The sequence below is a fragment of the Scomber japonicus genome, chromosome 5, assembly GCF_027409825.1.
Source record: "Scomber japonicus isolate fScoJap1 chromosome 5, fScoJap1.pri, whole genome shotgun sequence".
Taxonomy (NCBI): Eukaryota; Metazoa; Chordata; class Actinopteri; order Scombriformes; family Scombridae; genus Scomber; species Scomber japonicus.
The window spans coordinates 526642-541641 of record NC_070582.1 but is presented as its reverse complement, the minus strand read 5'-3'; the positions used below and the strand labels follow the sequence as shown (position 1 = coordinate 541641).

The window sequence follows — 15000 nt, the reverse complement described above, 5'->3', positions numbered from 1 at the left end:
AATGAGTGAATGAATGAATGAATGAGTGAGTGAATGAATGAGTGAATGAATGAATGAGTGAATGAGTGAATGAATGAATGAGTGAATGAATGAGTGAATGAATGAATGAGTGAATGAGTGAATGAATGAGTGAATGAATGAGTGAATGAGTGAATGAATGAGTGAATGAATGAGTGAGTGAATGAATGAGTGAGTGAATGAGTGAGTGAATGAATGAGTGAATGAATGAGTGAATGAATGAATGAATGAGTGAATGAATGAGTGAGTGAATGAATGAGTGAGTGAATGAGTGAGTGAATGAATGAGTGAATGAATGAGTGAATGAATGAGTGAATGAGTGATTGAATGAGTGAGTGAATGAGTGAGTGAATGAATGAGTGAATGAATGAATGAGTGATTGAATGAGTGATTGAATGAGTGAGTGAATGAATGAGTGAATGAATGAGTGAATGAATGAATGAATGAGTGAGTGAATGAGTGAGTGAATGAGTGAATGAATGAGTGAATGAATGAGTGAATGAGTGAATGAATGAGTGATTGAATGAGTGAATGAATGAGTGAATGAATGAATGAGTGAATGAGTGAGTGAATGAATGAGTGAGTGAATGAATGAGTGAATGAATGAGTGAATGAATGAGTGAATGAATGAATGAATGAATGAATGAGTGAATGAATGAATGAGTGAATGAGTGAGTGAATGAGTGAATGAATGAGTGAATGAATGAGTGAATGAGTGAATGAATGAGTGATTGAATGAGTGAATGAATGAATGAATGAGTGAATGAATGAGTGAATGAATGAATGAGTGAATGAGTGAATGAATGAGTGAATGAATGAGTGAATGAGTGAATGAATGAGTGAATGAATGAGTGAGTGAATGAATGAGTGAGTGAATGAGTGAGTGAATGAATGAGTGAATGAGTGAGTGAATGAATGAGTGAATGAGTGATTGAATGAGTGAGTGAATGAGTGAGTGAATGAATGAGTGAATGAATGAATGAGTGATTGAATGAGTGATTGAATGAGTGAGTGAATGAATGAGTGAATGAATGAGTGAATGAATGAATGAATGAGTGAGTGAATGAGTGAATGAATGAGTGAATGAATGAGTGAATGAGTGAATGAATGAGTGATTGAATGAGTGAATGAATGAGTGAATGAATGAATGAGTGAATGAGTGAGTGAATGAATGAGTGAGTGAATGAATGAGTGAATGAATGAGTGAATGAATGAGTGAATGAATGAATGAATGAATGAATGAATGAGTGAATGAGTGATTGAATGAGTGAGTGAATGAATGAGTGAATGAATGAGTGAATGAATGAGTGAATGAGTGAATGAATGAGTGAATGAATGAATGAATGAATGAATGAATGAATGAGTGAATGAATGAGTGAGTGAGTGAATGAGCGAATGAATGAATGAGTGAATGAATGAATGAATGAGTGAATGAATGAGTGAATGAATGAATGAATGAGTGAATGAATGAGTGAATGAATGAGTGAATGAATGAATGAGTGAATGAATGAGTGAATGAATGAGTGAATGAATGAATGAATGAATGAATGAATGAGTGAATGAGTGATTGAATGAGTGAGTGAATGAATGAGTGAATGAATGAGTGAATGAATGAATGAGTGAATGAATGAATGAATGAGTGAATGAATGAGTGAATGAGTGAGTGAATGAATGAATGAGTGAACAGACGTTGAGTTTCTCCTCCTGGTCTTCGGCTCTCTGAGCTTCGGTCTCCCACTGCTGCAGCGCCGAGGAGACCTGCTGGGAATACTGCTGAGTCATCTTCTGCCTGAAACACAGCAGCACACCATTATTGATCAGGGATAGATATTGATTATATATTGATTATGTATTAGTAACGTATTGATAAGGTATTGATAAGTATTGATAAGTATTGATAGGTATTGATAGGTATTGATAGGTATTGATAAGGTGTTGATAGGTATTGATAAGGTGTTGATAGGTATTTATAGGTATTGATAGGGTATTGATAAGGTATTGATAGGTATTGATAGGGTATTGATAAGGTATTGATAGGTATTGATAAGGTATTGATAAGGTATTGATAAGGTATTGATAAGTATTTATAGGTTTTATTGTTTTTATTACTAATATTATATGCAAACTTTGAGTGCCACTGGACGGCTGCCTGGATGAGTACATGATTTATTTCCAGTGTTCAAAAGTCACCCTGATCATATTCTGGTTTTGATAATTGCACTAACACTAAATTACTTTTACTTTTGCAGTATTAAGTTCATCTTAATGGTCAGTATCAAGTGTGACAGATGAACACTCTGTTGCTTGTCAGGGAGACTATAAGTCAGACCCAGAGCTCTGTAATATTGCACATTCTACTGGTGTTAAAATAAAACTGATTGTGTTGAACTAAAATGCTTCTCCTTATATTTCATTAAAAGAATACGGAAGGACAAACTGACAAACTCCTCAACAGTATTGATTAGGTATTGATAGGTATTGATAGGTATTGATAAGGTAGTGATAGGTATTGATAAGGTAGTGATTGGTATTGATAGATATTGATAGGTATTGATAGATATTGATAAGGTATTGTTAAGGTATTGATTGGTATTGATAGATATTGATAGGTATTGATAGGTATTGATAAGGTATTGATAGGGTATTGTTAAGGTATTGATTGGTATTGATTGGTATTGATAGGTATTGATAGGTATTGATAATGTATTGATAAGGTAGTGATTGGTATTGATAAGGTATTGATAGGGTATTCTTAAGGTATTGATTGGTATTGATTGGTATTGATAGGTATTGTTAAGGTATTGATAAGGTATTGATTGGTATTGATAGGTATTGATAGGGTATTGATTGGTATTGATAGGTATTGATAGGTATTGTTAAGGTATTGATTGGTATTGATTGGTATTGATAGGTAGTGATAGGTATTGATAATGTATTGATAAGGTATTGATTAGGTATTGATAAGGTATTGATTGGTATTGATAGGTGATCAGATGAACCTCTGGCCGTGGTAGTTGTTCCACAGCTCCTCCAGCTTGTGTTGACTTCCCTTCATGTAGTTCTTCGTCAGAGACTCCAGACGTTTCTTCTTCGCCTGCATCACTTTACTGATATCAGCTGTTAACACATGACATCATCACTTTACTGATATCAGCTGGTAACACATGACATCATCACTTTACTGATATCAGCTGTTAACACATGACATCATCACTTTACTGATATCAGCTGTTAACACATGACATCATCACTTTACTGATATCAGCTGTTAACACATGACATCATCACTTTACTGATATCAGCTGGTAACACATGACATCATCACTTTACTGATATCAGCTGGTAACACATGACATCATCACTTTACTGATATCAGCTGTTAACACATGACATCATCACTTTACTGATATCAGCTGTTAACACATGACATCATCACTTTACTGATATCAGCTGGTAACACATGACATCATCACTTTACTGATATCAGCTGTTAACACATGACATCATCACCTTACTGATATCAGCTGTTAACACATGACATCATCACTTTACTGATATCAGCTGGTAACACATGACATCATCACTTTACTGATATCAGCTGGTAACACATGACATCATCACTTTACTGATATCAGCTGTTAACACATGACATCATCACTTTACTGATATCAGCTGGTAACACATGACATCATCACTTTACTGATATCAGCTGTTAACACATGACATCATCACTTTACTGATATCAGCTGTTAACACATGACATCATCACTTTACTGATATCAGCTGGTAACACATGACATCATCACTTTACTGATATCAGCTGGTAACACATGACATCATCACTTTACTGATATCAGCTGGTAACACATGACATCATCACTTTACTGATATCAGCTGGTAACACATGACATCATCACTTTACTGATATCAGCTGTTAACACATGACATCATCACTTTACTGTCACAGATCAAACAAACCAGTAAATATTCATATTTAAGAAGCTGAATCAGAGAATTTGGACTTTTTAAATATTTGGTGATTAATTGAATAGTTATGGTTAATAGTTAATAACTAATCATTATAACTCTACAGCAGTGTGTTAGTTTAATCTGATTTATTTAGTTCAGCATCTTCCTCTGCTACAAAAACACTGTTTTAGGGCTGGGCGATATATCGAGTATACTCGATGTATCGCGGCTTGTTCTCTGTGGGATGTAGAAAATGACTATATCGTGAATACTCGAGTATACATTCAATTTACACGCAGTTTGTTTTTAGTCGCGGCCCGTTGAACTACAGGTTTCTCTCACTCTCTCATCTCTCCGCACAGAGAGATAAAACAAGCGCACCTAGTTACGTACATCACATTCTGTTGTGCGTGCAACGTCATATGCCCGGCAGCATGTAGCAGCAGTAGCAGCGATCTCAGGTCGCGGGAGCAGCAGGTGATATGGACAAGTGGAGGAGGGAGATTAATTCCCCCCAAAACAATTCAGGATCCATCATCTGGCGGTGGTTTGGGTACAAGAGGGAGGACGTTGAACAACAAACCGTAATATGTAAAGTATGCCATAAAAACGTCACCACAAAAGCTGGTAGTACAACAAAGTTATATCACCATGTGTGCTTGAAACTCTGCAAGAGCACATCTCCGGCCAGTGACATATTGAAGAAAGTGCCGAAGCAACCAGCACTGACGCAACTGAGTCTGGCGTCTTCTTTTTCCAGAACAGCAATACGACTAAAACAGTCAAAAACAGACGGAGATAACGTCCGCAGTAACACACCACACAGAGAAAGACATGGCCCCAGTGAGTGTGGTTAAAAGCCCGGATTCAGAAAGATCATCGACACACTTGATATAATCTACCTAGCAGAGACAGCTCTACCTTTATATCCTAGTGGCATTATGCACAAAATGTGCACTTTAATTTAGTGTTATTTTGATATGTCATATTAGTTACATCATGCATAAAAGACACTTTATTTGTTTTGAAATGACATGTTTGTGCCACTGCTTAATAACTCTTTAATAAATACAGTTTTGATGAATTTGTTTAGTTGTGATTTACGCTTTTGGCATGAATGTTTAAAATCAGCATATATTAATGTAGTATGAACAATGTTTTAATGTAGAATCATCATACTGGTATGATTGTATGCATCAAAGTGTTAATTCAAGGCTAAGGCAAAATATCGAGATATATATCGTGTATCGTGACATGGCTTAAAAATATCGGGATATTAGTAAAAGGCCATATCGCCCAGCCCTACACTGTTTACACATGTTAGTGCAGTCTGCTGTTAAACATAACACTACTACTACTACTAATAATAATAATGAGTGAATCGTCACTGCTGTGTTTACTGACAGCTTTCATTCATTCATATTAAATCTGACAGAAACTTACATCCAAACTTCTCCAACATGGACTGAACCTCGTTTCTGGAGACAAAAGACACGTTTACATCATTCATTCACCTTCAATACACTAATATATATTATGTATAAATACTACAGTCATATATATAATCTATAAATAATACAGTAATATATATAATATATAATAATACAGTCATATATATAATCTATATATACTACAGTTATATATATAATATATAATAATACACTAATATATATAATATATAATAATACACTAATATATATATATTATATAACTAATACAGTAATATATATAATATATAATACTACAGTAATATATATAATATGTAATAATAGTATATTACCCGACAGCACAGGAAGCTGGTTCAGCCTCGAAGTCAGCGGGTCGTTTCTTTGTCGGCTTCTCAACGACGATCTGAGGTTCATCTGAAACATAAAGTACTAGTACCTCTAACTGTACTACAGTAAAGTACTAGTACCTCTAACTGTACTACAGTAAAGTACTAGTACCTCTAACTGTACTACAGTATAGTACAAGTACCTCTAACTGTACTACAGTAAAGTACTAGTACCTCTAACTGTACTACAGTAAAGTACTAGTACCTCTAACTGTACTACAGTATAGTACAAGTACCTCTAACTGTACTACAGTAAAGTACTAGTACCTCTAACTGTACTACAGTATAGTACAAGTACCTCTAACTGTACTACAGTAAAGTACTAGTACCTCTAACTGTACTACAGTATAGTACTAGTACCTCTAACTGTACTACAGTAAAGTACTAGTACCTCTAACTGTACTACAGTATAGTACTAGTACCTCTAACTGTACTACAGTAAAGTACTAGTACCTCTAACTGTACTACAGTAAAGTACTAGTACCTCTAACTGTACTACAGTAAAGTACTAGTACCTCTAACTGTACTACAGTATAGTACTAGTACCTCTAACTGTACTACAGTATAGTACTAGTACCTCTAACTGTACTACAGTAAAGTACTAGTACCTCTAACTGTACTACAGTATAGTACTAGTACCTCAAACTGTACTACAGTAAAGTACTAGTACCTCTAACTGTACTACAGTATAGTACTAGTACCTCTAACTGTACTACAGTAAAGTACTAGTACCTCTAACAGTACTACAGTAAAGTACTAGTACCTCTAACAGTACTACAGTATAGTACTAGTACCTCAAACTGTACTACAGTAAAGTACTAGTACTCTAACTGTACTACAGTATAGTACTAGTACCTCAAACTGTACTACAGTAAAGTACTAGTACTCTAACAGTACTACAGTAAAGTACTAGTACCTCTAACAGTACTACAGTAAAGTACTAGTACCTCTAACTGTACTACAGTATAGTACTAGTACCTCTAACAGTACTACAGTAAAGTACTAGTACCTCTAACTGTACTACAGTAAAGTACTAGTACCTCTAACTGTACTAGAGTATAGTACTAGTACCTCAAACTGTACTACAGTATAGTACTAGTACCTCTAACAGTACCAGGCACGTGCACACATAGGGCCCTAGGGGTGCTTGAGCCCCTGCCCTTTTTGCCTCGTATTAAAAAGTGCCCTCTGTGTGTGTGTGTGTTGTTGTTTTTTAAATAACATTAATAAATTCCTGTTAGAGCCGAGAGAGAGAGAGAGAGAGAGAGAGAGAGAGAGATGCACCATGGATAACTGAGGAGACGTGACAGTGGAGCAACGTGAACCTGTGAGTTATGGTCTAACTAGTCTCCGTCCACTTATTCAACGTGCTTAAATATGGGTAATATTTCAAAAACGCTCTATTTTAGTCAATGTGTCAGCTTCTACTTTTGCCGGACGTCAATTTAGCACAGAGCAGATTGTGCGGGATAGGAAATCGTGTACAAAATACAAAATAAAACACTGGGTTAATTTTCAAAATAAAATGCACCGTGTTTACGGCGGATCATATTTCCCTCCTCACTACAGGTCTGAAGTACAGGTCCGAGGTTTAGATATAAAGTTTATTGTGACTTTGCTACTAGGCCTACTGTGTGGGCTAACAAAATAATAATAATAATAATAATAATGATATTATAGTAATTTCAGCATTCTGGGGATATAAGATGTAGGTTATCTGTGTTTGAAATATTACCATCTGTATTTAAACTTTAAATAGCCTAATAATAAACCAGTGTTTTATTGCTTTGCATGTCTTCCAAGCCTATGATGAAGCCTATGTGAATGAACTCATGTTGGCAATAATTTGTTGACACAAAGGAAAGAGCAATTGCATCACTTTCACCTACACAGGACACACAGCTAAGTAGTTAGCTTTACTATTAGCACTTTATTTTTAATTTTACATTAATTTCCATATTGTGTAAAGGACCGAAAAAAAATTGGCATGCACTTTGCTCTGCCCTTTTCTACCTTTGAGCCCCTGCCTCTCTATAATCATGTGCACGTCCCTGAACAGTACTACAGTAAAGTACTAGTATCTCAAACTGTACTACAGTAAAGTACTAGTACCTCAAACTGTACTACAGTAAAGTACTAGTACCTCTAACAGTACTACAGTAAAGTACTAGTACCTCTAACTGTACTACAGTAAAGTACTAGTACCTCTAACTGTACTACAGTATAGTACTAGTACCTCAAACTGTACTACAGTAAAGTACTAGTACTCTAACAGTACTACAGTAAAGTACTAGTACCTCTAACTGTACTACAGTAAAGTACTAGTACCTCTAACTGTACTACAGTATAGTACTAGTACCTCAAACTGTACTACAGTAAAGTACTAGTACTCTAACAGTACTACAGTAAAGTACTAGTACCTCTAACTGTACTACAGTAAAGTACTAGTACCTCTAACAGTACTACAGTAAAGTACTAGTACCTCTAACTGTACTACAGTAAAGTACTAGTACCTCTAACTGTACTACTGTAAAGTACTAGTACCTCTAACAGTACTACAGTAAAGTACTAGTACCTCTAACTGTACTACAGTAAAGTACTAGTACCTCAAACTGTACTACAGTAGAGTACTAGTACCTCTAACTGTACTACAGTATAGTACTAGTACCTCTAACTGTACTACAGTAAAGTACTAGATGTACTTAGTTATTGATAGTTGTAATCTGATTACATCTTAAAAGTAATCTTACCTCTGACTTCGTCCTCTGAGCCGCTCAGCTCTTTCTTTTCATCTTCAATAAAATCAAAAACTTTATCTTTTTTTTCCTCTGTGTGTTTTTTCTTCATCTGTTTTCTTCCCGTCGCCATTTCTTCTTCTTCCTCTCTGCTCGCAGACCGACGGACGTTTCTTCCTCTCGGCTTCAAACCAGCAGCAGCAGCAGGAGTAAAGCAGCAGAGCTAACGAGCTAACGGGCTAGCAGGCTAACTAAGCTAGCGGCTGCAGCGACGGCTCGTTTCCCGCCAGAAGTAACGTCTCCTTTAAGGAGGATTAAAGAGGACAGAGTACAAAATCAAACCGCAAAATGATTTAATTACTTTCATTTATCATATTTATTTGTTTATATGTCGAGTTATAGCGTTTTATAAAAGTTATTCCCTAAACTTTGAGCCTAAAGCAGCTTTTTACTGTCAATAAAAAAAAAAACATTCACTCTTCACTGGTACGGAAGACAAATCATGACCAAACTTTTAAAGGAAAGTTAGTCGTGATTTAGTTTTTATTGATAATGGTTTGTTAAAATCATGATGTAAAAAGTCAAACTAAATAATAATCATATTTTTATTTTTACTTCTGATGGTTGAATTAATTAAAGTTAAAAATAAATATTACAACCTCGCAGACAAAGCTTTGGAAATTATTATCTTATCATTTTAATTCATTTTAATGTAGTTATATATTTTTTAATCTCATAATTTTAACTTTCTATTTAAATCTCAAAATAATAAAAAGTAAAACTCAACAGAAGAACATTCCTGCCAGTTATGGAAAAGAAAAAAGATTTTATGCTTCTTTAAAAATAATTGTTCATGTTTACTATGCTATCATTTTAACTAAACTGTCTCAAACTCATAAAGTCAAAATCAAAATCATGAGATAAGATGTCAAAATGATGACATGTAATAATTAATGATGATTAATTTTTAATTTGACTAAATCAAATTTTAATTTAAGTATTTCAGTATTTGAAAAAAAAAAGTACATATAATTATTTTTATCAGAGTAATAATAATACTGTGTTTTCTCTCCACTCTCTAATAAATGTATGAAATGACCAAAAACATACTTTAAAAAAACTTCTTTAAATTAAATTATAAACCTCTGAACACTGAAGACAGGAATGAGACAGAAGTTAACAGACTCTTTAAAAGACTGTTTGTTTAAAAAAGACAAAGTTTAATTCAGTTTATTAACAAAAAGGAAACAAATGTACACGTAAAAAAAGAGAAAAGTGTGTCGAAGGTTAGGGTTAGGGTCAGGGTCAGAGGTCAGGGGTCAGGGGTCAGGGGTCAGAGGTCAGAGGTCAGGGGGTTAAATGTCGAACTTGTCTTCACAGATGAAGTGTCCGTTCTCCTCGTAGTCTTCTCTGGTCACCAGCATCTCATCGTAGTCGGGATGGTTGGACAGCAGCTTCCCTCCTTCCCACGGGAACGTGATCGGGCTGAAACACCAAGACACATGTTACACTCCCTCCTTCCCTCCTTCCCTCCCTCCTTCCCTCCTTCCTTCCTTCCTTCCCTCCCTCCTTCCCTCCTTCCCACGGGAACGTGATCGGGCTGAAACACCAAGACACATGTTACACTCCCTCCTTCCCTCCTTCCCTCCCTCCTTCCCTCCTTCCTTCCTTCCTTCCCTCCCTCCTTCCCTCCTTCCCACGGGAACGTGATCGGGCTGAAACACCAAGACACATGTTACACTCCCTACTTCCTTCCTTCCTTCCTTCCCTCCTTCCTTCCTTCCCTCCTTCCTTCCCTCCTTCCCACGGGAACGTGATCGGACTGAAACACCAAGAAACACGTTATCTATCCTTCCTTCCTTCCCTCCTTCCTTCCTTCCTTCCTTCCTTCCTTCCTTCCCTCCTTCCTTCCCTCCCTCCCTCCCTCCCTCCCTCCCTCCCTCCCTCCCTCCTTCCCACGGGAACGTGATCGGACTGAAACACCAAGACACATGTTATCTATCCTTCCTTCCTCCCTTCCTCCCTCCCTTCCTTCCTTCCTTCCTTCCTTCCTTCCTTCCTTCCTTCCCTCCTTCCCACGGGAACGTGATGGGACTGAAACACCAAGACACATGTTATCTATCCTTCCTTCCTCCCTTCCTCCCTCCCTTCCTTCCTTCCTTCCTTCCTTCCTTCCCTCCTTCCCACGGGAACGTGATCGGACTGAAACACCAAGAGACATGTTACCTTCCTTCCTTCCCTCCTTCCCTCCTTCCTTCCCTCCTTCCTTCCTTCCTTCCCTCCTTCCTTCCTTCCTTCCCTCCTTCCTTCCTTCCTTCCCTCCTTCTTTCCTTCCCTCCTTCCCACGGGAACGTGATCGGGCTGAAACACCAAGAGACATGTTACCTTCCTTCCTTCCCTCCTTCCCTCCTTCCTTCCCTCCTTCCTTCCTTCCTTCCCTCCTTCCTTCCTTCCTTCCCTCCTTCTTTCCTTCCCTCCTTCCCACGGGAACGTGATCGGGCTGAAACACCAAGAGACATGTTACCTTCCTTCCTTCCCTCCTTCCCTCCTTCCTTCCCTCCTTCCTTCCTTCCTTACCTCCTTCCCTCCCTCCTTCCTTCCTTCCCTCCTTCCTTCCTTCCCTCCTTCCTTCCTTCCCTCCTTCCCACGGGAACGTGATGGGACTGAAACACCAAGAAACACGTTACCTACCTTCCCTCCCTCCCTCCTTCCCTCCCTCCTTCCTTCCTTCCCTCCTTCCTTCCCTCCTTCCTTCCCTCCCTCCTTCCTTCCTTCCCTCCTTCCTTCCTTCCCTCCTTCCTTCCCTCCTTCCTTCCTTCCTTCCCTCCCTCCCTCCTTCCCTCCCTCCTTCCTTCCTTCCCTCCTTCCTTCCTTCCTTCCTTCCCTCCCTCTTTCCTTCCTTCCTTCCTTCCCTCCTTCCTTCCTTCCCTCCTTCCCTCCCTCCTTCCCTCCCTCCTTCCTTCCCTCCTTCCTTCCTTCCTTCCTTCCTTCCCTCCTTCCTTCCTTCCTTCCCTCCTTCCCTCCCTCCTTCCCACGGGAACGTGATCGGACTGAAACACCAAGAAACACGTTACCTACCTACCTTCCTTCCTTCCTTCCTTCCTTCACTCCTTCCTTCCTTCCCTCCTTCCCTCCCTCCTTCCCTCCCTCCTTCCTTCCCTCCTTCCTTCCTTCCTTCCTTCCCTCCTTCCTTCCCTCCTTCCCTCCTTCCTTCCTTCATTCCTTCCCTCCCATTTAAAAGCAGCATCAGGTTTGTTAAAATGTACATTTAGTATAAAGTGTGTAGTAGTGTGTAGTAGTGTGTAGTAGTAGTGTGTAGTAGTAGTGTGTAGTAGTGTGTAGTAGTGTGTAGTAGTAGTGTGTAGTAGTAGTGTGTAGTAGTAGTGTGTAGTAGTGTGTAGTAGTGTGTAGTAGTAGTGTGTAGTAGTAGTGTGTAGTAGTGTGTAGTAGTGTGTAGTAGTAGTAGTGTGTAGTAGTGTGTAGTAGTGTGTAGTAGTGTGTAGTAGTAGTAGTGTGTAGTAGTGTGTAGTAGTGTGTAGTAGTAGTGTGTAGTAGTAGTGTGTAGTAGTGTGTAGTAGTAGTGTGTAGTAGTAGTGTGTAGTAGTGTGTAGTAGTGTGTAGTAGTGTGTATAGTGTGTAGTAGTAGTGTGTAGTAGTGTGTAGTAGTAGTAGTGTGTAGTAGTGTGTAGTAGTGTGTATAGTGTGTAGTAGTGTGTAGTAGTGTGTAGTAGTAGTGTGTAGTAGTAGTGTGTAGTAGTGTGTAGTAGTGTGTAGTAGTAGTAGTGTGTAGTAGTGTGTAGTAGTGTGTAGTAGTAGTGTGTAGTAGTGTGTAGTAGTAGTGTGTAGTAGTAGTGTGTAGTAGTGTGTAGTAGTGTGTAGTAGTGTGTATAGTGTGTAGTAGTAGTGTGTAGTAGTGTGTAGTAGTAGTAGTGTGTAGTAGTGTGTAGTAGTGTGTATAGTGTGTAGTAGTGTGTAGTAGTGTGTAGTAGTAGTGTGTAGTAGTGTGAATAGTGTGTATAGTGTGTAGTAGTGGTGTGTAGTAGTAGTGTGTAGTAGTGTGTAGTAGTGTGTAGTAGTAGTGTGTAGTAGTAGTGTGTAGTAGTAGTGTGTAGTAGTAGTGTGTAGTAGTAGTGTGTAGTAGTGTGTAGTAGTGTGTAGTAGTAGTAGTGTGTAGTAGTGTGTAGTAGTGTGTAGTAGTGTGTAGTAGTAGTGTGTAGTACTGTGTAGTAGTGTGTAGTAGTGTGTATAGTGTGCAGTAGTGTGTATAGTGTGCAGTAGTGTGTAGTAGTGTGTAGTAGTAGTGTGTAGTAGTAGTGTGTAGTAGTAGTGTATAGTGTGTAGTAGTGTGTATAGTGTGCAGTAGTGTGTAGTAGTGTGTATAGTGTGTAGTAGTGTGTAGTAGTGTGTAGTAGTGTGTAGTAGTAGTGTGTAGTAGTGTGTAGTAGTGTGTATAGTGTGTAGTAGTGTGTAGTAGTAGTGTGTAGTAGTGTGTAGTACTGTGTAGTAGTAGTGTGTAGTAGTGTGTATAGTGTGTAGTAGTAGTGTGTATAGTGTGTAGTAGTAGTGTGTAGTACTGTGTAGTAGTGTGTATAGTGTGTAGTAGTGTTTAGTAGTGTGTAGTAGTAGTGTGTATAGTGTGTAGTGTGTAGTAGTAGTGTGTAGTAGTGTGTAGTAGTGTGTAGTAGTGTGTAGTAGTAGTGTGTAGTAGTAGTGTGTAGTAGTGTGAAGTAGTGTGTAGTAGTAGTGTGTAGTAGTAGTGTGAAGTAGTGTGCAGTAGTGTGTAGTAGTGTGTAGTAGTGTGTAGTAGTGTGTAGTAGTAGTGTGTAGTGTGTATAGTGTGTATAGTGTGTAGTAGTGTGTAGTAGTGTGTAGTAGTAGTGTGTAGTGTGTATAGTGTGTATAGTGTGTAGTAGTGTGTAGTAGTAGTGTGTAGTAGTGTGTAGTAGTGTGTAGTAGTAGTGTGTAGTAGTGTGTAGTAGTAGTGTGTATAGTGTGTATAGTGTGTATAGTGTGTAGTAGTGTGTATAGTGTGTAGTAGTGTGTATAGTGTGTATAGTGTGTATAGTGTGTAGTAGTGTGTAGTAGTGTGTATAGTGTGATAGTGTGTAGTAGTGTGTAGTAGTGTGTAGTAGTGTGTAGTAGTAGTGTGTAGTAGTGTGTAGTAGTGTGTAGTAGTAGTGTGTAGTAGTGTGTAGTAGTAGTGTGTAGTAGTGTGTAGTAGTAGTGTGTAGTAGTGTGTAGTAGTGTGTAGTAGTAGTGTAGTAGTAGTGTGTAGTAGTGTGTAGTAGTAGTGTGTAGTAGTGTGTAGTAGTAGTGTGTAGTAGTGTGTAGTAGTGTGTAGTAGTAGTGTGTAGTAGTGTGTAGTAGTGTGTAGTAGTGTGTAGTACTGTGTGTAGTAGTGTGTAGTAGTAGTGTGTAGTAGTGTGTAGTAGTAGTGTGTAGTAGTGTGCAGTACTGTGTAGTAGTGTGTAGTAGTGTGTAGTAGTAGTGTGTAGTAGTGTGTAGTAGTGTGTAGTAGTAGTGTGTAGTAGTGTGTAGTAGTGTGTAGTAGTAGTGTGCAGTACTGTGTAGTAGTGTGTAGTAGTGTGTAGTAGTAGTGTGTAGTAGTGTGTAGTAGTGTGTAGTAGTAGTGTGTAGTAGTGTGTAGTAGTGTGTAGTAGTAGTGTGTAGTAGTAGTGTGTAGTAGTGTGAAGTAGTGTGTAGTAGTGTGTAGTAGTAGTGTGTAGTAGTAGTGTATAGTGTGTAGTAGTAGTGTGTAGTAGTAGTGTGTAGTAGTGTGTAGTAGTAGTGTGTAGTAGTAGTGTGTAGTAGTGTGAAGTAGTGTGTAGTAGTGTGTAGTAGTAGTGTGTAGTAGTAGTGTGAAGTAGTGTGTAGTAGTAGTGTGTAGTAGTGTGTAGTAGTAGTGTGTATAGTGTGTAGTAGTAGTGTGTAGTAGTAGTGTGTAGTAGTGTGTAGTAGTGTGTAGTAGTGTGTGTAGTAGTAGTGTGTAGTAGTGTGTAGTAGTAGTGTGTAGTAGTGTGTAGTAGTGTGTAGTAGTAGTGTAGTAGTAGTGTGTAGTAGTGTGTAGTAGTGTGTACCTGTCAGGTAGTAGTGTGTAGTACTGTGTGTAGTAGTGTGTAGTAGTGTGTAGTACTGTGTGTAGTAGTGTGTAGTAGTGTGTAGTAGTAGTGTGCAGTACTGTGTAGTAGTGTGTAGTAGTGTGTAGTAGTAGTGTGTATAGTGTGTAGTAGTGTGTAGTAGTAGTGTGTATAGTGTGTAGTAGTGTGTGTAGTAGTGTGTATAGTGTGTAGTAGTGTGTAGTAGTGTGTAGTAGTAGTGTGTAGTAGTGTGTAGTAGTAGTGTGTAGTAGTAGTGTGTAGTAGTGTGAAGTAGTGTGTAGTAGTGTGTAGTAGTAGTGTGTAGTAGTAGTGTATAGTGTGTAGTAGTAGTGTGTAGTAGTAGTGT

At 38.3% G+C, this 15000-nt stretch overlaps 2 protein-coding genes across 2 annotated transcripts in view; both read right to left on the bottom strand.

Annotated features, from left to right (window-relative positions):
* sycp3 (synaptonemal complex protein 3) overlaps nt 1-8689 on the bottom strand; it is a 12983-nt gene extending 4294 nt beyond the window's left edge. The window contains exons 1-5 of the mRNA XM_053318782.1: nt 8572-8689; nt 5768-5849; nt 5431-5465; nt 3018-3135; nt 1708-1807 (exon numbers count right to left, since the gene is read on the bottom strand). Coding sequence (XP_053174757.1) covers nt 1708-1807; nt 3018-3135; nt 5431-5465; nt 5768-5849; nt 8572-8689 — 453 coding nt within the window. The remainder of the gene's footprint in view (nt 1-1707; nt 1808-3017; nt 3136-5430; nt 5466-5767; nt 5850-8571) is intronic.
* Nucleotides 8690-9911: 1222 nt separating this feature from the next.
* actr6 (actin related protein 6) overlaps nt 9912-15000 on the bottom strand; it is an 18999-nt gene continuing 13910 nt past the window's right edge. Inside the window, exon 12 of the mRNA XM_053318783.1 lies at nt 9912-10041. Within this exon, the coding sequence (XP_053174758.1) occupies nt 9912-10041 (130 nt within the window). The remainder of the gene's footprint in view (nt 10042-15000) is intronic.